Source organism: Epinephelus fuscoguttatus, linkage group LG15 (assembly GCF_011397635.1).
Source record: "Epinephelus fuscoguttatus linkage group LG15, E.fuscoguttatus.final_Chr_v1".
Classification (NCBI taxonomy): Eukaryota; Metazoa; Chordata; class Actinopteri; order Perciformes; family Serranidae; genus Epinephelus; species Epinephelus fuscoguttatus.
Genome location: NC_064766.1, coordinates 18,108,590 through 18,131,782, shown reverse-complemented (window position 1 = coordinate 18,131,782; position 23,193 = coordinate 18,108,590). Strand labels below are relative to the sequence as shown.

General features: G+C 40.0%; 2 protein-coding genes across 4 annotated transcripts in view; one reads left to right on the top strand and one right to left on the bottom strand.

Annotated features, from left to right (window-relative positions):
* LOC125902404 (guanine nucleotide exchange factor VAV3-like) overlaps window positions 1-9,752 on the bottom strand; it is a 69,308-nt gene extending 59,556 nt beyond the window's left edge. The window contains exons 1-2 of one of the 3 annotated variants that reach the window (XM_049598713.1): window positions 9,008-9,752; window positions 3,598-3,714 (exon numbers count right to left, since the gene is read on the bottom strand). In XM_049598713.1, the coding sequence (XP_049454670.1) occupies window positions 3,598-3,714; window positions 9,008-9,211 (321 nt within the window). In that variant the 5' untranslated portion in view covers window positions 9,212-9,752. The remainder of the gene's footprint in view (window positions 1-3,597; window positions 3,715-9,007) is intronic. The other 2 variants (XM_049598714.1, XM_049598716.1) reach the window with 2 other exon arrangements.
* Window positions 9,753-11,690: 1,938 nt separating this feature from the next.
* dcaf8 (DDB1 and CUL4 associated factor 8) lies at window positions 11,691-20,895 on the top strand. Its single transcript, XM_049598158.1, has 13 exons — window positions 11,691-11,945; window positions 12,463-12,536; window positions 12,649-12,744; window positions 13,073-13,710; window positions 13,841-13,981; window positions 14,120-14,214; window positions 14,548-14,658; window positions 15,593-15,723; window positions 16,299-16,406; window positions 16,687-16,817; window positions 17,132-17,251; window positions 17,621-17,737; window positions 18,718-20,895. Exons 2-13 carry the CDS (start codon window positions 12,500-12,502, stop codon window positions 18,823-18,825), a joined length of 1,833 nt encoding a protein of 610 aa, XP_049454115.1. The 5' UTR covers window positions 11,691-11,945; window positions 12,463-12,499; the 3' UTR covers window positions 18,826-20,895.
* Window positions 20,896-23,193: the final 2,298 nt, after the last annotated feature.

Here is a 23,193-nt window from a genome sequence, read left to right as displayed (position 1 = left end):
AAACTACACAGAAAAGGCCCCTAGAGCACCCAAAGAATATGCAACTCAGATACTTAAAGCATACATCTACTTCTACTTTAGGGGAAAACGCTGTACAATTACATTTACCTGACAGAGACATGTTACTGGTTACACTGCAGATTCAGTAACTATAACAATTAAAATATGATGCATTATTGTTTAATTCAATTTAATTTAAAAGAAATGTTATTTTAAGGAAATTCCTGTGCTAGAGAATGCTTCAAATTACAATAACACTACGTACAGTAACCACAATTTTAACGATTCACAACCAGTACCAACCAGAACAACCAGTGGGTTCTTCGGGTGAGGGTCACTCACTGGGCCCAGTTTTAGAACAATAGAATCTTAAATATCTGGCAAAATATACAAGATAGAAGTGTTTTCAAGGAGTGGAAGCAAAAACCAGTGCCGAACAGAGTAACAATAGAAGTACGATAAGTCCAAGAGTTACTAAAAATGAACTAAAATGGTGGAAAAAACACACTGATCCTCAATGTTATATTGAATATGATACAACATTTCAAAAGGGTTTAATTTGGGTAAACTGCTCTCGACTAAACTACCACTATAATATGCACAATATTTTCTTTTACTCTATGTATCTAAGAGTAAGAGGTATGTGAAGGGCACACAGACAAAAACAGACAGGTTCATTGTGTTACAGCTAGATCATCAAGTAAAAGAAAATGTTGTGGATATTATAGTGGTAGTTTAGTAGAGTTTACCCAAATTAAGCTCTTTTAAATTAAATAAAATCCATTTTGAAATGTATAGTTAGATGAATATTCTTTAAACTATCAAGTAATATGCTAGAATTGAATATAAGTATATTACTGATAATGCCTCTCTTTCATTCTGCACTTTCACGAGGAATCTGAACACAGGACTTTTACTGTGCAGTATTAAAACCTGCATTATTTATAGTTACTAGTTTTACTTAATAGAAATAAGTTTGGAGTACTTCTTCTACTTATGCAAATAGCCTACCAAAATTCCCACTTAGGGAAAGGGTAAAAAGGAAAGCAAGATGATGCTTGGTTGGGGCCCCCAAATCACTAAAACCTGCCCCTGAAGGACACACCTGTTGGGATTCACAGGATCCCAACATATTTGGTGCCTCCATGTGAAGCCCAAATTTAAATCCCTACATATTTGGTGCCCTGCGTGAGGCCTAATATATTGATCCCAACATATTTGGTGCCGCTGTGTGAGACCTAAAATTATGTTCCCAAAATATATATGTTGATCCCAACACACCCAAGTTGCATCTGCTTGTGGTCAGAAACACTGGTGAACTATACTATTCAATAGGCGTAGTAGTTGCATGCTTTGACATCGTGGTTACCTAGTAGACCGTTGATTTAATGAACGTGTGGTGTTTTTATGGGCAGGAACCTAATTATTGTTTTCAGTCAGTAACATTATGGCAAATTTACAGATTGGAGGTACCTTAAAAAATTCAATGAATGGCCCAGGCTTTTATTTGCTTAAATCACTGAAATCAACAGGCCTATATTTGGGACAGGCCTTTAATTCTTTTCACATAAAACACATGTTCAGCAAAGATGGGAAATACAATCAATTGTATTTATATATATTAGTTACAACACCCAAGGGTTACAGCACCCGGCACAATGACACAACCCCACGATATCCTGTTAAAACAATGCTCACAACTTGGATTAATTTTCATGAAAAATCCTTTTGATTCTTTTGATGTGATGACCCTTACATACTAAAAGAATATTAATAACTGACAGGGTAATCGAGGAATGGACACATAATTTGAGGTAGCCAACAACCCACTTTTATTTATCCGAAAAACTTCTATAAAAAGAATGAACTGCCTGGCAGCCAGACCAGGCCTCTAACTGAGACAGACCTTTATTTGTCAAAATTTGTAGCTACACCAGGCTACTAAAAGCGACTAAGTGTTTAATAGGGACTAGGCTTTTAATTGAAGTTTTACGGTAGATGAAGACATGCTAAACTCAGTTCGCACCACCGCAGTTATAAACATAGACTGTATAAAATAAGCGATGTAGTTACCCTGACATCACCAATTAGTTTGTGTACTCCCATTTTGAAACATCAAGTTCAACATTTCAGCTGTCACCATCTCGTTTTTTGGTGAGTCAAATAAAGATTCATCCCCTGTACAGTTGTCATGAGTGTTAAAATTAGCTACAGAAACAAAAAAAAAGATTTTAACCAGGCTGTAAACATTTTTATTTGCTGTATAGTCGGACGTTTTATTTATCTAGTCTGTAAAGCCCTGAAGCCCCGCCTCCACTGCTGCACAGAGCCACAGATCGCCGGCTGCTTGTTTATTCAAAGTTTATTAATATTGATTGCATCCAAATTGCATCACATTAGACTGTGCATGTATTTGGGTCCCAAGTAATACACCTGCCAGTGTGAAGTAGATTGAGTGAATGGTTCTCGAGATATGCAAAGGACAAACACAGGAAGGTTCCTTATGTTAAAGTTAGATACACAGAGTAAAAGAAAATATTGTGCATATTATAGCGGTGGTTTAGTAGAGAGCAGTTTACCCAAATTAAACCGATTTGAAATGTTGATAACACTTGTGCAGACTTAATCTTCTGTATTTTAGATGTACTAAAGTATCAAATATATATACTCAGCACTGACTAAAACCAAGTAAATACATTTAAAAAAAAATCATATTATATTTCCCTGTGGATAACCCCATGGACAACCTCAGACAGCTCATACTGCTCCGAGGCAAAGTTATGCACCCGATGCACTGAAGTAAGGAAATGCGGGAATAAGGCTGCTCAGTGTGCTTTCTTCAGCTGAGTTAAATCAGGCTCCTGTGCTGCGAGCGAGAGTCCACTGAGTAGCTAGGAGGAGCGCGCTACAAACCCACTGACCTGGTAACACTGTGTACACACACAGAATCCAGCTCCCACAATAACACAGCAATAAAAAGAAGTTGACCAATCCCTCCAGAAGTGCACCAGAAAAATGCAAGACCAGGCAATGGGTGGACACATGGCATACATTCCTCAAAGTATCCTAAATGTATATCTGGATGTACAGGCAATCAGATGTGTTACTATTTTTCTACATTTTGTTTTTAGAACCCATTGTGTGTGTGTGTGTGTGTGTGTGTGTGTGTGTGTTTTACGTAAGAAGAGTTTTGACAACACAATACTCTGTTTTGCAAACTGTAACACAGTTTAAATGTTTGTGTCACCAATTGCCCCTTTCTTCTGACTATAAAATCTGAACAAACAAGAGAAACTGTAAAATGCACTATCAATAGGACAGACGGCACAAGCATCACCATCGCCATCACTCAGCTGTAATAGATGTCATGAATTTTACAGACAACCTGCTCACTCAAACTAATTTCCTTGTAAACCAGCTTGTGAAGGTGTGATATCCTGAAAAGCTTAAAGACTTTCATATGTCATTGCAACTAGAGACGAAGGCAGCTAAAAGAGGAAAGGAGATCAGAAGAGAGGAAATTCGTGTGTTGGAGAACATCATCATGCGTTTTATCGTGTTGTGACAGAGAAACAGAGCGATGGATGTGGTCAGTACCTTTCCAAAGTCTCGAACATCGAAGAGATCGAAGGCTTCAAATAAGTCACTCTTCTTCATCCCAAACACCTCATTGCAAGACATTAGGAATCTGCGGATGTTCTTTAAGCACAGGAACTGCAAAGAAAAACATTGAAGGCTATTAATTTAGTATCACTTGTCTGTAGCATTTACGGATATCTGCGCAGGGACAAAAGGTTAATTGAATTGTTCATTTATTCAAAAGTAGTATTCTTTGAGTGCCGCCACCTGAGCCTGAAGTAAAATTAAAGGGTGTGTTCATCCAAATTACAACAGCCCAGGTTTTGAGAAGGCTGTGTCTCAGATTTCTCATCGCTCACAGCACTGCATTATTGCAAACCTGAAATTTCTTCACAGAAACAGTGTCACACAACAGTTTTCATTTGAAGTAAATAGACCTGCACTTGTATATCACCTCTCTAGTATTCTGACTACACAAAGCGCTTTTTACACTACGAGTCACATTCACTCATTCACACACACATTCACGCACTGGTGGCTGATGCTAACATACACAGTGCCACCTGTTTCTCAGTTAGTTAGGTAAGAGAACATTTTATGAGTGGCTGAGAACACCCTTACCAAAATTTAAAGAAAAAAAAAAGTGTTCATAAATGTATGAAAATATAGATATTATAAATTAACAAAGTCTTTGTCCAATGTAAGAAAACACAAGTTGTATATTTGAGAAACTTCATTTTGACACAACCTGAGGTACTTTTACTTTACTGGAGTATAGTAATCTCATGTCACTTTCTACATCCACTCCACTACACTTAGAAGGAAATATTGTACGTTTTACTCCATGACAATTATTATTATTTATTTATCTAATTTTTAAATATGAGAGAACTTATAAGTATTTTTGATTTATTACATTGATTTAAATTTTTCTGCATCAAGTTATTTGATTTTAATACTTAAATAAGATGATGAAAGTCTAGTCACTGAAACATTGTGGCATTAAAATCATTATTTTTGCAGGTTAGACAGCATGTGGGAGTCTTTTCTACGAGCTTCATTCTTCTCATCCTTCTCCTACACACCTGTTATAAAAATAGATGTGCGAAGTATTCTTTCATTTTTAGGACTTTTACCACTAACAGAGTATTTTTACAGTGTGGTGTGAGTACTTTCACTAATGTAAACCATCTGAAAACTTCCACCACCACTGCAGCTGGCATGTCATTTACAGCATCACACATGTTTGAACGTTGCTGTACAGATTTTCCTGTAACACCATAGCACACACTCTGAAATATCACATTACTTTTCTTAAGGTTATTTAACAGCACGTCAATTTCACTGCTGCTTAAGTTTTTCTTCTTCTTACAGCCTTTTTTGCGGTGACATCTCTTCAAGTCTTGGGGTGTGTTCCAAATTGCATACTTTTTATTTTTATTTTTAGTATCTACTACAGCTGCCCTTCAAAAGTATGTACTGTTGCATCCAGTATGCACACAGTCAGGACATACTACTTTCTCATAACATGCCGTGAACTTTGACCCTCTTGCTTTTATATCCATTACCTTGGAGATAAAACAAATGCCACTCACTGCGTTTGCGGTGAGTGGCAGACAGAGATCAATCCGGAGAACTATTGATGCTTTGCAATGTATGTAGTTTAACATTATGTTTAACGTTATTTCCGTAGTTGTGTCCTATTGTTGTTTGTAATATTTATTTTGTTCACTTAAACAATCCCTATTCCTAGTATTACTTTTCTACTGGTCATCAGTTACTTGAATACGATGTCATCCATCATAGCGACTCCTGACAGCTGTCAAACTCAGTCAACGTGGGGCATCGTCCACAGTGCAGAGGATTGTGAGTCAGAATTGCCAGAAAAGCGTGCTGGCTTGCATACTGCAAAATCAAACCGGGTGTAGAAGAACATCCTGGTATTGTTGGCTCAATGCATTTCTCCTACAATGTATTGCGACATACTAAATTTTTTTCTGGCGTACTATATAGTATGGTAGTATGGGTATTGGAACACGCCGTTGGGCATGTGTCAAAGTCTTTGCACACGGCACAACACTGCACTTATATAGTGTTTAGGGGGCGTTACCTGTGCCAGTGGGTTGCTTATGATCAGGTGGGATTCATCATTAAGCACACCTGGGTAAGGGCAGGTTTGGATGGTGCATCTGGAGCTGACTTCTCTTATTTTTCCTCTTAACAGAAAATTAAGATAAAATATATAATAATTATAATAATTAATGCTTTGAGCACCTGAAAGACCCAAACCTTTAATTGTGTTTGACCTCAATAAACCTATATTAACGCTAAAATGTGAGCACAGAGAAGTTTAAGTTGCATTTATAAAAGTGAAGGTGAACCACTAACAGCAAACTGAAAGTGAAAACGAAAAGTTTCACGGTGTGAAATGAAACCATCACGCATGTGCTCTTTCGGTGTCACTTCCTACTACAATCTGTGTCTCGGTGGGAAAAGTACAGTCAAAAACGTTCATGAAGACAATGTGCTTATGCTTATGGGTCCCTGCTTTGGCCTGTTATACAAATCCATCCACACAAATAGCCCTGTAACAAACACCCAGTAAAGCATTCAAATAGTAAAGATGCAGTAAACAAGTGCAACATTATATTTTGCCCTTCTGCATGTCGACCGATGACTGATGTAGAAACTACATGTTTGATAGTTTATGGTAAAAACAGAGCAGATTCTTGAGAATAGATAGGCCCCCCCTTATCACATCAGCTCATCATGGAGACGCCTGTAATCGCCCCACTGTCCCCCTGGGGCCCTGTTTGTCTGCGGAGGAAGTGCATGTACATGATGGCTTTGCACCCACCACCAGCCTCATACCTCTGATTACAGTCACAGCCCCGCTGCATATTCACTTTCCTCACATCTATTTAGAGAGTAAACACTGCGTCCTTGGCTTCACTGATGAAAAATATGAAGGCAAAGTGCAGTTCTGCCTTGGTGCAGGATGTTTAAAATGATTGACGGAGGGTTAATACAGTTGCTTGATACTGTGTTTAGTGGTTAGGATCCTGTTTCTGTTGATTTGATAATGCTCTAAATATTGAACTTTTATTTTGTAACTTTTGACACTATTTCTTATCTGGTTTGTGCATATATATATATATGTTGATGTTTAGCAGCCTTGATTTGATGCAGAAGTCTCTCTTGAATGATTTTTAAAATAGCAGTTTCTGTCTCACTTTCGCTATAAAAAAATGTAATAAATGCAGAGGTGATATCGAGTGCCCATATATTCATGATCCATAATTTACCGTCACACTCCTTGTTTTGCATTTGCACCGAGGCCTAACACACACCACGATAAAAATAGCACCTCTGGGCGCATTTTCACCGACAGCACACTGCACTCCAGTCCTCCAGTCCATTACCTTCGTGCCCTTGTTTCTGTTTCGAATTCATTGGTCAGCAGGGCACAATGAAAGGGCCATTTAAAATCTGGAACCCACTCACACACATGCCTCTCTCGACCGTATTCAGACGACCTACAGCTGCAGGCTATGGCTACCCCTTGTTCAACACATTATGCCCTGGGTTTGCTTTTACTGTCTCTCAAGAACATAAAAGAGTGGACGTGCACTGACAGAGCACACACACAACACTGGAGTTTATAAGGCAGAGAACAACTCAAGCCCGGCTAAGAAACTGGCTTTTATTTCATATGGGAGCAGATTTTTGTAGGCAAAATTGGTTATTATGACTTGATGCTTTCATTTATTTATGGCAGTTTGTGGACGTTAGAATTAAGAACAGTGTCTTAGATTAAATTATGTTTAAGTAATCTGTGATGACGCAGCATTTCAATCATATGTATGACAGCAACATCAAAAATGTTCAAGCTCATCTCTCAAAAACTAAAGAAATGAAGTCTGGTTACACATTATTAGACATACTTATGTTACAACTTTGCGTGTGTGTGTGTTTCATATCGTTGTCTGTTTTATTAAGCGGTCTTTTGATCTTAATAGGTAAAGATTCCAAACAGTGTGGTGGACATTACCTGGAATCAAACGTGTTCAGGGTCTGACTAGGGTATATTTTTCATATGTATCATACTTTTAAGAAGAATCAATAAAGATGTAATCACCGTAAATATGGCCTGAATGAGTGAGTACAACTAAGTAGACAGGAAGTCTTGTTCTTATAGTGACACATTACAAAAAGGCATGAAAATCATTAGTGAGTATTTCATAACCACAGCAGACGCAAGCTGAGTTTGTTTGCACCTAAAGCGATATGTTGCTACACACATTTGTGTTTTTACTACATTATGCTATTTATTAAATCTGCTTTCAGCCTTTGATATTAAACATTCTGTTCTTCAAAAGCATGCTGGCACAAAAATCACAAAAAAAAAAAAAATCAAAGTCTTAATGACAAACTACCATAGACTTTATAAAATAGCTAACTACACATGGCTTCAGACTCAGCTGTGAGCAAACGACCAGCTGCTGCACACATAGTAAAAGTTCCCTGACTAATGGGTGGATCAAAGCCAGGATTTTATCAGGCCTCTCCAGTGGCAGAAGGAAGAATTATGGGCAAAGAGAGGTCAAGCCTTGGACCATCTATTTAGGTTTCACAGGCTGAGGGACATTTAGCACTCTCTCAGTTAATCAAAAAGAGTTTCAATTGCTTAAATTAAGGTTTAAAAGATACAGACTTAAAGAAAGGTACGCAATAAACCTGTCTGGATTAGTTATCATATTTAGAGGAAGCAGAAGATGAAGATGTGTCCATATCGCATATCTAAATGAGTCAGAGGTCACTCTGTGGCTTTATTTTCTATAATGTTTGCAGAAACACTTGTCAGTATTGACACAGTGATAGAGGATAAAAGGTTGGGTCTATATGTTCCCAAATTCTGGACTTCAATGTACTGCTGTTTTCACTAATGTGAAAAAATCCACCCATACTTCTGCATCAAACTGTTAAGTACCCTGGAATTAAGTGTCTGTATCCAAAAGTGTTGTTCCCTGCAGGTGTTTTGGGTTGTTGCAAACATAAATTCTACTCTTCTTCTGTGGTGGTGTGTTTAGAGGCCGTATGTGGACTTGCTTTTAGTCTTATCACCTAGTCATTTCTTGAAAAACAGCTGTTTTGTTGACGTCTACCTACTTCATGCATACACCCACACATTCTATAGTCAGTGTTCATAAGCAATATGAGTTGGCTTCTTTCACTATAGGGTTAAATTGGATTCTGGGGCGCCTGATTGTTCAGTAAAGCAACTTACATTGCCATCCAACATCGCAGCTATTAAGGCATGCTTTTAAAACTCATTCATCTCTGACGACACTAACTTGGATTTCACAGCAGTTTTGCAGTTCCTCTGCGCGTATTACAACCACAAGTTGCTCTGAAAGGATTGGTCTACCTGTGACATCTGCGGCCTGAGATTGATCTCCTTCAGGTTGATGGTGTGACACCTCAGGTTGTTGAGCAGCTGGCACAGCAGCACCCCGTCCCGCAGGGTTTGCGCCAGGTCGAACACCTGCGCCGTGTCCGCAGTCACCCGGTGGTTCGCGGGCAGCACGTTGCAGCCGATCAGCCACATCGCACATTGCCTCCAGTACTCCATGTTGTCGGACAGCAGGTGAAAACAGCAGGTTATTGCCAAATGTAAAAAAACTTTGAGTCTATTTTAAGCCCGTGCGCTGCATGACAGCTGCGCTCTGCGCCGTCCACTCCTCTCTCCAAACTCCAGCATCGCCTCTGGAGGACAGAGAGAGCTGCTGCAGCTTTTGAGCGCTGCACAGCTGGAGGAGGCTGCCGTGAAACCCCCTCTGTCTATCTGTCTGTGTGTCTGTGTGTGTGAACTTCCCCTTCCTTCTTCTGTGATATTTCCACAGAGGTGGTCGTAAGATAATCGTTAGCCTTCCTCTTACTTCCTCTGTGATAGCCCATTTCTACAGAGGGGGCCCTAAAAAAAGCTTTTAAATAATTTTTACACTTCCCTTTACTTCGGAAAAAAGTTACCAGTATATATGGTGCACCTGCGGAAAGGCTAAATTTGACACTTCTTTTTTTTTAACATGACAAAAATGTGTTTAATCAACGTAGGTTCTTTCCACCTTTGATAGGCTATGCATGCAAATTATTTCAAGGTTAACGCATATCAAAATGAGGCTATAATATAGTTTTGACATCATTTTTAAACTTGATTTATGAGCTTCAACTGTTGGCAGCAACTATCATAGCTCATTCACATTACTCTATAAACTCTAAACATGCCCATCACATGTTCAGAACCCATCTTCAAATAAGGAAAGACCAACAATCCAAACCCCAGAATAGGAAATTTAAAGAAATAGGCTATAAGAAGGTAAAATCTGTGCATTTGGGAGGCTACTAGCAGCAACTGGCCTGTTTTTGGAGAGTTAACCAGATAAAATTTCTAGCACTTATTTAGTGTATCTCTATTTACTCTATGACAAATTGTGTGTGCAGAGTAATCCTTCCCCCTCACAGTCTCCCACTCTCAGCTGACATTCCACATGGATTATAAACAGCTTTGAGTTCTTTGTGGCATGTACGCTGGGAAGCTGTGATCTCTGTGTCAATATAGTCATACAGCGTGTGTTTCTAAGTCAGATCGTAAAGAAAAAGATCTGAGAGACAGGGAAAAAGACATCCTCCTGCCACGGGACTTCTACTGTAGATCACTGTCATTAAGCCCATGGAATAAACACAGGAAGGAAGCTGGGGGGATCCCATCTTGTTTTACACTGAGTGAGAGAGCCAGATGTTTCCTCACACACTCATAAACTTCGACTTTTATAAGAGTAAGTATGTTAAACAGGGAAACTTACTCTCTTTATAGCTTTAATTTAAAAAATCACTCTTATACAAAGCAAATACTCACCTACAGGAAACATCTAATGCTGTCTACAGTATTAGATAATTTCCCTAAAAATAAATGAGGACAACAACAAATATTTAATTGGTCAGCATCTATTGATGGCTAATGAACTCTGGGGTAAAACACATGAGTACTCCTTGCACAAACACCATACAAAGTTGACACCTAATCTAATGTCACCATAGTGTTTGCTGACATTCAATTAGGTGTCAGTTTTGTATGGTGTTGTTAACTGTCCCATTGCTGAGGTTAGACAAGAACCAATTTGGCAATATTAGAAGGCAGGAAAAATATAGCAATAAAAGTAAAGAAAAGAAAAGATAAATTAATGTCAACTGTATTTAAAGCTACATTTTTTACTGTTTATATTATTTGTGGATGAAATTACATATATATATATATATATATATATATATATATATATATATAAAGAACAAGTTTTATATTCTTAAATCACTGTGAACATTGCAACAATGGGAAGTGGGGTCCAGCAGCTCATTTTTACCCCCAGGGGGCTACTGAGTCATAATCATAGACAAACAGTCTATGGTTATAACCAAGAAAAATAAATAAAGAAAATAATGTCTAAAATTATACATTAAAAGCATTAAAAAAAAGTCAATTACATTCTAAAGTGATACATTGAAAGATGAATTAAAGTAATGTTTTAACCTCCACACTAAATACATATAAAGAAAATAGATAATATAAGGATATATTTTTTATTATTATTATTATTATTATTATTATTATTATTATATAATATAGACATATACAATATTTTATAATGTATAACATATTTTTAATATAATTTTTAATGATAATAATTTATTATTATTATTATTATTATTATTATTATTATATAATATAGACAAATAAAATATTTTGTAATGTATAATGTATTTTCATTATAATGTTATTTTAATGATGACAGTAATACATTATTATTATTATTATTATTATTATTATCATTATTATTATTATTATAATAACAACAATAATAATACAATTTCATAATATAAATAATATATTTTTAATAGTCTTATTGACATTATTGTCATTATTATTGACATTATAATCATTATTATACTGCGTTTCTCCTCCATAGATGTATAATAATCATATATCTCCTCTCTGAACTTCCGGTGAAGAAAAAAAACGAAGCAAGCACGACACCGGAAATGGAACTAAAAAAAAAAGAAAAAAAAAAGAAGCTGAACCGTCAAAACATAAACAGAGCAGTCAACCTTGTGTGAACGCAGTTAGCTTTCTTTACAGTCTATCTTTTACCGAAAGCTTTATGCACGCATTCCTAATGTCGTGTATTTACGGTCAGAGAATTCCTAGTCAAGGCACTTAGCTCAACTGCTAAGTAGTGAGGTGGAGAGAATAAATCTGCAATAAAGATTAGGACTAAACTAAGAAGTACGCCTCGTCGGGCCTTCGAGTAGAGGTAACGTTAACGCAAGCTATGCTAGTTAGCCACTACAAGCAACGCTAGCTGCCTGCTCGCTTTTTGACAACCAGCTGTTTGGTTGTTCAGTTGGACTGACAGCGGTATTTAGTTTCGATATTCGGTAGCCGCACGCAGGCAAGTTAGCATTAGCTCACGACTGTAACACTGTCAAGTAGTCGAGCACTGCAGAGGACAATGCACTGTAAAGCATCACAAAGCAAAATAGGGTATTAGTCAGGCCTGTGAGCCAGCTACCAGGCGAGTTGGTTTGTTTGTGTGGTCACAGGCAGCAGGAGAGAGGTGGTAAAATTAGCCTGGCTAGTAGTTTGGAAGCTGCGGAGCTAACAGGTAACTTGTGCCCCACGGCACACAGTGTGGCGTCGGGAGTTGACAACACTTTAGCGAGCGCAAACAATGATGTCTGCTTACTTATGCATACAAGTTATCTGCTGTCTTAATTTGATTCATTGTTATCTTGTAACATTAACAACCTAAATGCTGTGTTTGTTCCAAGGTTCTCCCTCGGGTCGACGCAGGACAAAGGAGACAGGATGGCTGAGGCTGACGGCAAATCCACTGTGCTTAACGGTAAAGGATCACTGCAAGAAAATAACTACCTATTTATACTGACCATAACTGTGCCGGCTGTCATGCTCCTTAGCGCTGACAGATAATCAGAGGACATGTTTGCTTGTGCTAGGTGGCTCTGAGGAAAAAGAACCAGGAGAGGATCAACACAAAGAGGCAGATGCGTCTGGAAGCAAAGAGGGACAGACACAGTCATCTTCTGATGATGGTAACACCATTTTGTAGTTTTAACAACTCCCTAAAAGGTGCATGCTGCTAACATTGTTTGGTATTGTGGAAAATCTGCCTAAATATATTTTTAATTTTGTTCATATTTAAATACACACATCTTTGTTGCTATGATACTTGATTACGCTGTTCCTGACATTGCTGGAGTTTAAGTTTCTTGAAGTTTTTCCACCCTGATGGGATTTAACATTGATATAGTTTTACAGTGGGTTTTTTGCAGCACTTGCACACCTTTTGTTGAATCTCCCAGTGAGACAGTGATGTCTTAATCCTATCCTCCATGGCTCTGGCTTTCCCTATTTCTGTAGCTCCCAAAGAAACAGGAGAGGCCTCTGGAGACAAGCCCATGCCAGATGTAGAAGTAGAGACAGGTGCAAACAGGGAGGGAGAGGAGGAAGAGGACACTGACAGCATGGATGGCAGTGGTCTCTACTCCCTGACTGAGGATGGTGAAAGAGAGAGCGAGGGAGGAAGACGGGAGAGAGCAAAGGATAAAGATGGTGGGAAAAGGGCAGCAAGAAAGAGGAATAGACCTGGCGGTGGCTCCAATCACTCCACCAGCTCAGATGAAGATGACGATGAGGACGAAGAAGAACAGAAAGATGATGAAGACGATGATGAGGCTATGGAGGCATGGCTGGGAGCAGAGCTCCGTGATCTGCGTGGTCCTATATGGCGGGCGATACCCTCGCTGCGCTCCAGGGAGATTGGCAGGGACTCACACCAGTTTGTGAGGCGCGTGTGTGGAGCCCGTGGTCTCGTGCAGAGGCTGGAGCTCCAGGGTCGACTGGAGAGGCACACAGGCTGCGTCAACACATTGCACTTCAACCCCTCGGGCACACGCCTGGCTTCAGGCAGTGATGACCTGCGAGTGGTGATCTGGGACTGGGCTATCCGTCGTGCTGAGCTGGAGTTTGACAGTGGCCACAAGAGCAATGTCTTTCAGGTAAGGGACAACAAAGATCTTTACCTTTGGGAACAGAGAAGGAAAAACTTGCTCGAAAAATGAGTAGACGCAGATTGAAATGACATCAGAACATTATAATGAGTCTTCTCCCTTTCCGTAATCCACATAGGCAAAGTTCCTGCCTCACAGCGGAGACTCCACCTTGGCCATGTGTGCCCGAGATGGTCAGATCAGAGTTGCTGAGCTCTCTGCCACACAGCGGTGCAAGAACACCAAGCGGGTAGCACAGCACAAAGGGGCAGCACACAAGGCGAGTGTTTGTACTGCATGTGTGAATAGAAATGATAAGGTGTTTGTGCCATGAATTGGGGCTGTGGTAAATAAGACTCCAACTGCCTGATGATAAAGTACGGTCTGTGTGTGTTTCTTCTGCCTATTTTTGTTCCAGCTGGCCCTCGAGCCAGATTCCCCCTGCTCCTTTCTGTCCGCTGGAGAGGATGCTGTGGTGTTTGGTATTGACCTGCGTCTTGACCGTCCTGCCAAGTGAGTGAAAACATATTAAAGTTGACCACAATTAAAGTCTGTTGAACTTCTAAACTGACTGGCGTGTGCAATAGGACAGCAAAATAACATAACTTACAATATTATACACTGCTAATGATTGATTTCTGTTAAGGCAATCACAACTGTCCGTTTTAGGCTATAGTATCCTAGTATGTAATATCCTGTCAGTGTTGGTAAACGCCCACTATTAAACATGTTCCTCTTTGCCATTGTTTTTCTGTGTTTGCCCCATGTCGTCATGATTTTCAAAACTTCCCCTTGCCAGAGCTAATACCTGTTTTTCTTTTGTGTCCCCTTTAATCTGTATGGCAGTAAACTGGTGGTTGTGAAGGAGGGCGATAAAAAAGTGGGGCTGTACACCATTTTCGTCAACCCAGCCAAGACACACCACTTTGCTGTGGGCGGAAGAGATCAGTATGTGAGGTATGAAACAGATTGTGATTCTAGTGCCGATTATAGCATGATAATATTTGATATTGTTGCTTACTGTGTCTTCGATGTTTATTCAGTCAGTGTACTGCATTCAGTAGATGTCAGTCGGCCTGCCTGGTTGGTGTCCGACATGGAGGCTAAGCAGTGTACTGCTGTGGAGGGGTCAACAACAACAACAAAATGTATTTTAGCCACTTAAAAAAATCAATATCAGTTTAAGTGTACGCTGTATTTAGAATAACTTTACTACTTTACCTTACTGTTTGACAGCAATTTCCGACAGGGACCCGAAGCAGCTTCAGCGCTCTCCTCAAAGCCAGACTCCATTGAGAAAAACAGTGATTTAACACTGCTGAACACAGGAGCTGCTGGTCTACCGCTGCCTCAGTCAGTTTCTTTGTTTATGTTATTGTGTGACTTGGGTGTTTGAAAGGGTTAGTTCAGATTCACCAAAGTCACACAACAACACAAACTAACTGAGTGATCGAGGCAGCAGCTCTGGGGTTCACTTTGACAAAATTACTGTTTTTGTTTATGGAGTCTGGTGGCTTGACGAGAGCATAGATGAGGAATTGAAGCCGCCAACGGCTTCCCTGTAGAAACGGGCTGTCTGATGAAAAGGTAAAGCATTAAAAATACTGTCAATTTATTATAATCTTAAACTGTTTCAAGCTTTTGTTTTAGGTGGGACCTTTTTATAGGTTGCTAAAATACGTTTTGAGTTCCCACTGTCCACAGCAGAACATTGCTTAGCTTCTGTGTCGGCATGCCCCCAGTTTGGAGGAGTGGCAGATGACATCTACTGTATGTAATACACTGAATAGTGATAAGTACCTCATACAACCCCACAAAAAATCGGAATCATCCCTTTTACTTCTTCATTATTTTTTCTTTTCTCACTTTCCCCTCTCCTCACCATTTTTAGAATCTACGACCAGAGGAAAATCAATGAGAATGATAACAACGGTGTCCTGAAAAAGTTCTGTCCTTCACACCTGGTATCCAGTGAATCCAAAACCAACATAACCTGCCTTGTGTACAGTCACGATGGCACAGGTAAAAAGAAATGCACAATGAATTCATTTTAAGTGTATAAAAACCATCTTATAATGTCCTATCAAAGACAGAGCAAAAATAAAGACATGAAACAGCTTGTATGAAAATTGTTTTATATTTCTATGGCATGATTTAATTTCTTGCAATCCCCATAACCCTTCATCCCATATATATATATATATGAATGAATTTTGATTATCCTCCCCTAATTTCTTTTTCTGTTATGAACATATTTTAGAAATATTGAAAATAATGAGCCCCGCACTTGATGTTTGCTTGACTTCTTAAAATGCCCAAACTTCTGCCCTTCTTCCTGATGCAACCACAATGCAATATCAGTGACATTGGTGAGGTCTATCCTAAAAAGCATTAGTGTGTTCTCATCTGCAGAACATCAGTAAGGTCAGGTTTAGAGCCTGTAACAGGAATTTAATTATGTCCAATTTATATTTATCTTGAAATCAACAACCTCATTGAGCTTGTGTGACTCTCCTCTGTCTGATAGAGCATCTTCTGCCTTTATGTAACTGAAGGGGATTAAACCAAAGTGTCTGTGATCCTTTCTGTCTGTGCAGAGCTCCTGGCCAGTTACAACGATGAGGACATCTACCTGTTTGACTCTAACCACAGTGATGGTGCTGACTATCGCAGGAGATACAAGGGACACCGCAATAATGCTACAGGTGTTAAATTCAGCTCCTAATAACAGCAATGATTTATTACAGTGATAAACTAAGGCCCTTTGTTTTAAAAAACAATCAAACATGTCTGCCATAGCCCAGCTTCACCAGCATTTGCCTGAAGACTGACTGTTATGATTTGGCCGATGAAAGCTCCTTAATACTCTTGTGTATTTATGGGGCAATTATTTTCCTGCACTTTCCTGCAGTGCACTGCACTATAAGGAGACTCTGGTTAGCACACAATAACTCATCCTCTTTCATCTTCACCTCTTTCTCACAGTGAAGGGGGTGAACTTCTACGGGCCATGCAGTGAGTTTGTGGTCAGCGGCAGTGACTGCGGACACATCTACCTGTGGGACAAGCACTCTGCTCGCATCGTCCAGTTTATGGAGGGAGACAGGGGAGGAGTGGTGAGTCAGAGAGAGAGAGAAAGAGTAATATAATTTTGTTGGGATCAAAGATGACTTAGGAAAAGTTTGATAAACACAGTGCGTCTGTAATCTCATTGTGTTGATTACCTATAATTTGTATTCAGTTGCAGCAAAATACTATTTTTTAATATTTTATTGTGATAAAAATACACTTGCACTGTGTACTGGCTGTATATTTTCTTTAACAATAGAGTTAGCTTGTTGCTCATACACCCATACCAAGAATATTCTCTGTAAAATCTCATCTTCATATTGTTCACCTCAGTCTTTCTTGCTGCCTTTGACAACTACAGGTAAACTGTTTGGAGCCACATCCCCATCTGCCGGGTATGGCCACCAGTGGGCTGGACCACGACATCAAACTGTGGGCCCCCACAGCTGAAAGTCCCACAGGACTCAAGGGTCTAAAAGAGGTATTCTGATTTTCTCTGTTTTATTCCATCCTGCTTTTTATAGTTTCAGCCATCATTCTATTCATTGTGGTTCCTGTTTTTGCATGGCAGTGCAGAGTAAAATGTTGTCATAAGTTAGCTTAAAAGGAATGATCAAACTAGTCGAAACTACAAAAAAATGAGATCCAGAATGTAAAACGCATGTAAAATGACAGGCTATGTTAAATAGATTATGGTGAGACAATAAGCCATCCAGCTGCCTCTCTTTAACTTTTAAAAACTTTGTAGTGAGTATCTTTGAGAAGTATTGGAATTTGTATCAAGGACATGTCTGCTCCGCGCGCACGCTCCTGTTCCCCACATTCACACCTGCTTGTTGTGTTTGTCAAGGTGATGAAGAAAAACAAGCGGGAGCGCGATGAGGACAGCGTGCGCCACGGTGACCAGTACGACACCCAGCTGCTGTGGTTCCTGATGAGACACATGAGAAACAGACGGCCTCCGAGGGTGAGCTCGCAAACACAACAACACACCAGATGCAACAGATGTTAATTGGTTTCAGGGTGTGGAGCTTAAAGGACAAGAGCATTTAATAGGCAGGTGGGGCCTCACAAAATTATGTTATTGGTATTCCAGTGAAGATTGATATTACCAGACCAGATCACAAATATGAGTTAGTGTAGAGCATCTTACTTTATTTTCAATTTCCAAGGGGTGTTTTTAACAGCTGTAGATCAAAATGTCTCTGGATGCAATTTAATAGACCTACAACCCATCAGAGCAACAAAACATAATGTAGCGCTGAACAACGGACACATTTAAACAGACCACAGTGTGCAGAGATGTGCTGTGATGGGGTAGCATCAATATCACTCCCTTTAGATCTTGGATTAAAATGCGTTTTGGTGATTGGATTTCAATCGGATAGCACCTGACCGAATGAAAGCACAGGTGCAAATGCATCCAAATGCACTGAGGACAGATTGGTGTGGCTGTTGCTCAGAGATAGAGCGGGTCCTCCACCAATTGAAGATCGAGAGTTTGATCCCCAGCTCCTTCACTCTGTATGTTGGAGCATCCTTGGGCAAAATACTGAACCCCAAATTGGTCTTGATGGTTGTTCCATCGGTGTTTGAGTGTGTGAATGGTTACTGCAACTGTTCCAAACCAGCGAGGTAGCAGCCATTAGCCAGTTAGCGGGCTAAGCTACTAGCAAGAAAACAACAGGAAAGCTATTCAAGACACTCACGGATAAGGTGAAGGCAAGAGTCTGCTTTTAATTTGGTTTGACAACGATATACAAGCGAAACTTGGCGAATCATATGGAAATGGAACTATAAAACATAAGTTCACAAATGAGTATGGTTCTCAGGCTAATTCCAATACAGATTCAAATATAAAGGCCACTTTCCAACATTTAGGACCTGGTCGGCAAGACGGTCTCATTCTCACGTTTCTCTGTTCTTTTTTTCTTTATCTCAATACAGGCCCGCCGTGAGGGTGCAGACGCAGACACAGATGAGTCCTGGAGCTCTCCAGATTCCTCTGATGAAGAGGAAGGAGGCCCAGACCACGTCCAGTGCATGTCCTCCTGAGCCACGCATTCATACACACACATGCATACATACATACATTACACACACACTTTATTGCCCTTGAATTGATGCACATAGGCAAGCACTATTGACACACTGGCACACCCAAACACTGACGAGCCACAGACTTTCTTTTTTTTTCTTCTTTTCACACACACATACAAACACACACATAAAAACACACATTTACTCAAACATACATTTGAAGCAGAGTAACAGAGATGCTTAACGCCTGGTTTCCCAGCAGTTTTGAGTGTGAAAAATGACGACTACAGACTGCATACACACTTCCAGAATCCTGATTTTTTTTTTTTTGAGAAATGTACAAAGAGGTTTAGTGAGTGCTTACATCCCTATAAACCACTTGGAGGCCCCCTGCTTGTCCATACATTATCTATATGCTCTGCATAGCCCCAGAACAATGTACTGTGAGTGTATGGCAACAAGCACCTCCTCTTTAGGTACCCTGTAGGAAGCTATACATCACCAGCACACAATCCCCCCTCTCTTAGTAACACACCTCTTGCTCTCAAGCTCTCTGTGCTGATGAAGGGAGGTTCAGCAGGGAGGAAGGGTGTAAAAATCATACCCTCAAACCATCCCCTAAATGTGACTTCCTTAAATATTTCTCATAGAGGGAAACCCCAGTGTCCCCTCTCTGCATCGCCCCAGTCTCATACTAATTTCTGGCCCTGAGCTTGTGCAGCTAGTTGCATTTTTTCCACACGTTTTCTCTCCGAGGACTACTAAATCCCTACATGCTGCATCACCCTACATGCTGCCCTCAAGCTACTCCCTTGCCTCCTCTTTCCATCGCCCTCCCTCTCACTGCTGAGTGCACTTTGAATCAGGGACGCTTTAGTTTTGAGACACAGACAAAAACGTGCACTGAGTGTGTGATTTTGGGGAGAAGAGCTCTATCCTTTCATTGGAAAACCCCCACAGTGAAGTTTAGTTTATTTCTATTGATTATTTTGTTCTGAGTGGGGAAATATTTTGCACTTACGAGTTTTTCGACTGAGGAAGAGGAGGTTTCTTTTGCTTCCACCAGCCTTTCCTCCTTCTCTTTCCTCTTCTTCCTCCCTCACTCTCCATCCTGACACCCATCGTTGACAGGAAACCTTTGATGTTGAGGTAGATGGTGTTTAGCATGTACAAAGGATGAGGAATCATGTTGGTATCTGTTGGGGAACTGTGTGATTTTTGAAGAGCCAGAACCGACCTGGATCAAATCCCAATTGAAACACTGCCCAAGTGCCAATTGAGATTGGAGTAATAAAGGACTGTACTTCCACATGCGGTTCCTTAAATCCCCCCCTGTGATGCTAACAGTCTCAAATCAATTGTTCAGTGACATTTTTCAGACAAAACTGAACCAGGTCGTGTGTTTGCAGCCAGCGCACCACTTGTGAGGAAACTTGTGTCGGTGCTGGATTAACAACGGCTCAAAGAGGAGGACAGGGGGGACACGGGCGGCGGGGTAAATATGCTTGCCAGTCATTTGTTGTGTGAGAGCGATAAAGTCCAGCTTTTCTCATTTTCTATGAGAACTCTAGTTAGTTGAGTTTATATGTACATATATAAATATATATTAAAACTGTAAAAAAAAAAATCAACTTTAGCAAATGCTGTTTGACTTCAAAAAAAGCAAAAAAAAGATGTCAAAACATTTGATTGGTATTGATGCAGAGGTTTATATTCTATATGAGGATTAAGTACTTTTAAAATCCAGAGAAAAAAAAGTTGACTTGAGGCACCATTTTTCTTCATTTGTTTCCTTTTATGAATGACTTCCCTCTGTTACCAACAGAACAGCTGTCATTTCGAGTATTAAAGTTCTGATTCTGTTGTTCAAGAAAAAAAAAAAACAGTATTTCCTTTCTAGATCTTTAATCCATCATTTGAGACAGTTCTATCCAGATTTTCCCACTGGCTATTTTTGGCATCTTGTATACATAATAAGGCGTTTGATGAACAATTTTTTGTCCACCACTGCCTGATATTGCGTTCTACCAGTTGAGTTGGAAATATGTACGATTCGTGCAATAAACAAAAAGACAGTGCTCTTGATGGTGTTGTTATTTCATTGTCTCACTCTGTGTCATTTTGTTACATACCGTATTTATTGATTGACATAAGAGGCCCTATTTCCTACCTGCCAGAAACATCCACATTAACTTTCTAGAGTTTGAGCAATAGGTTTTCTCAGCTCACACTAACAGTGATGTCTTTAGATTACAGCGAGTGATCAGTATTCTAGGCCAGTATTTAATTTTTCAACGAGGCACTTGGATGATCTCGTACAGCACCTGCATTAACTTAGGGCAGTGGTTCGCAACTGGTGGGTCACGATCCAAAAATCGGTTGCAGGCCCATTGTGAATGGACTGCAAATGACTTGCTAACGTGTCAAGTTTGTAAAGAGAACACTTAATTTTGAAAAACTTAAAATTTCATTGCCATTTTCTTGCTGTAGAGTGAGTGACTAAAGGACAGCTACTGAACCAAGACAGAAACTAGTAAGACGACAGGGTCACACAACACAAGAATGATGCTGAACATCAAGCTGTGTGGACCTTGAACTAATGACTAAAGAGAAATCTGGACCCCAGAGTTAGGGGACTTAACAAGTGAAAGATTAAAAAAAAATAAGAATTGCAGGAACATGCAACAGAGTCTTAAAACAGTGATACTCAGCTTATGGCCCATGGGACAAATGGGTCCCAAATGGCCACAATGAAAATGACTTAATTCACACTAGGATTTTTTTTATGTATTATGAATGTAAATAAGGTGCCAGAGTGTAAGATAAAGCATTGTAGATTCTCACTGAAGGCATCAAAACTATGAATGAACACGTGGAGTTACGTACTTAACAAAAAAAGGTGAAATAACTGAAAACATGTTTTATATTCTAGTTTCTTCAAAATAGCCACCCTTTGCTCTGATTACTGCTTTGCACACTCTTGGCATTCTCTCCATGAGCTTCAAGAGGTAGTCACCTGAAATGGTTTTCCAACAGTCTTGAAGGAGTTCCCAGAGGTGTTTAGCACTTGTTGGCCCCTTTGCCTTCACTCTGCGGTCCAGCTCACCCCAAACCATCTCGATTGGGTTCAGGTCCGGTGACTGTGGAGGCCAGGTCATCTGCCGCAGCGCTCCATCACTCTCCTTCTTGGTCAAATAGCCCTTACACAGCCTGGAGGTGTGTTTGGGGTCATTGTCCTGTTGAAAAATAAATGATCGTCCAACTAAACGCAAACCGGATGGGATGGCATGTCGCTGCAGGATGCTGTGGTAGCCATGCTGGTTCAGTGTGCCTTCAATTTTGAATAAATCCCCAACAGTGTCACCAGCAAAACACCCCCACACCATCACACCTCCTCCTCCATGCTTCACAGTGGGAACCAGGCATGTGGAATCCATCCGTTCACCTTCTCTGCGTCTCACAAAGACACGGCGGTTGGAACCAAAGATCTCAAATTTGGACTCATCAGACCAAAGCACAGATTTCCACTGGTCTAATGTCCATTCCTTGTGTTTCTTGGCCCAAACAAATCTCTTCTGCTTGTTGCCTCTCCTTAGCAGTGGTTTCCTAGCAGCTATTTGACCATGAAGGCCTGATTCGCGCAGTCTCCTCTTAACAGTTGTTCTAGAGATGGGTCTGCTGCTAGAACTCTGTGTGGCATTCATCTGGTCTCTGATCTGAGCTGCTGTTAACTTGCGATTTCTGAGGCTGGTGACTCGGATGAACTTATCCTCAGAAGCAGAGGTGACTCTTGGTCTTCCTTTCCTGGGCCGGTCCTCATGTGTGCCAGTTTCGTTGTAGCGCTTGATGGTTTTTGCGACTCCACTTGGGGACACATTTAAAGTTTTTACAATTTTCCGGACTGACTGACCTTCATTTCTTAAAGTAATGATGGCCACTGGTTTTTCTTTAGTTAGCTGATTGGTTCTTGCCATAATATGAATTTTAACAGTTGTCCAATAGGGCTGTCGGCTGTGTATTAACCTGACTTTTGCACAACACAACTGATGGTCCCAACCCCATTGATAAAGCAAGAAATTCCACTAATTAACCCTGATAAGGCACACCTGTGAAGTGGAAACCATTTCAGGTGACTACCTCTTGAAGCTATTCCTGTGTAGTAAAAGCCCATGAGTTTGTTTGTAATGCAGTAACTTTTATTAAAAGATAGTAGATTTACAACAGTCCTACCATTAGGTATTTTGTAAAAGTTTTTTGTAATATTTTACAAACAACAATGGATTGTGTTGTAACATCTCCTATATAACTTTAAAATCATTTAATAATTTGGTCTGAAGGATATAATTTTATCATTACAGGCATATAAAACAAAACAGTATGCGT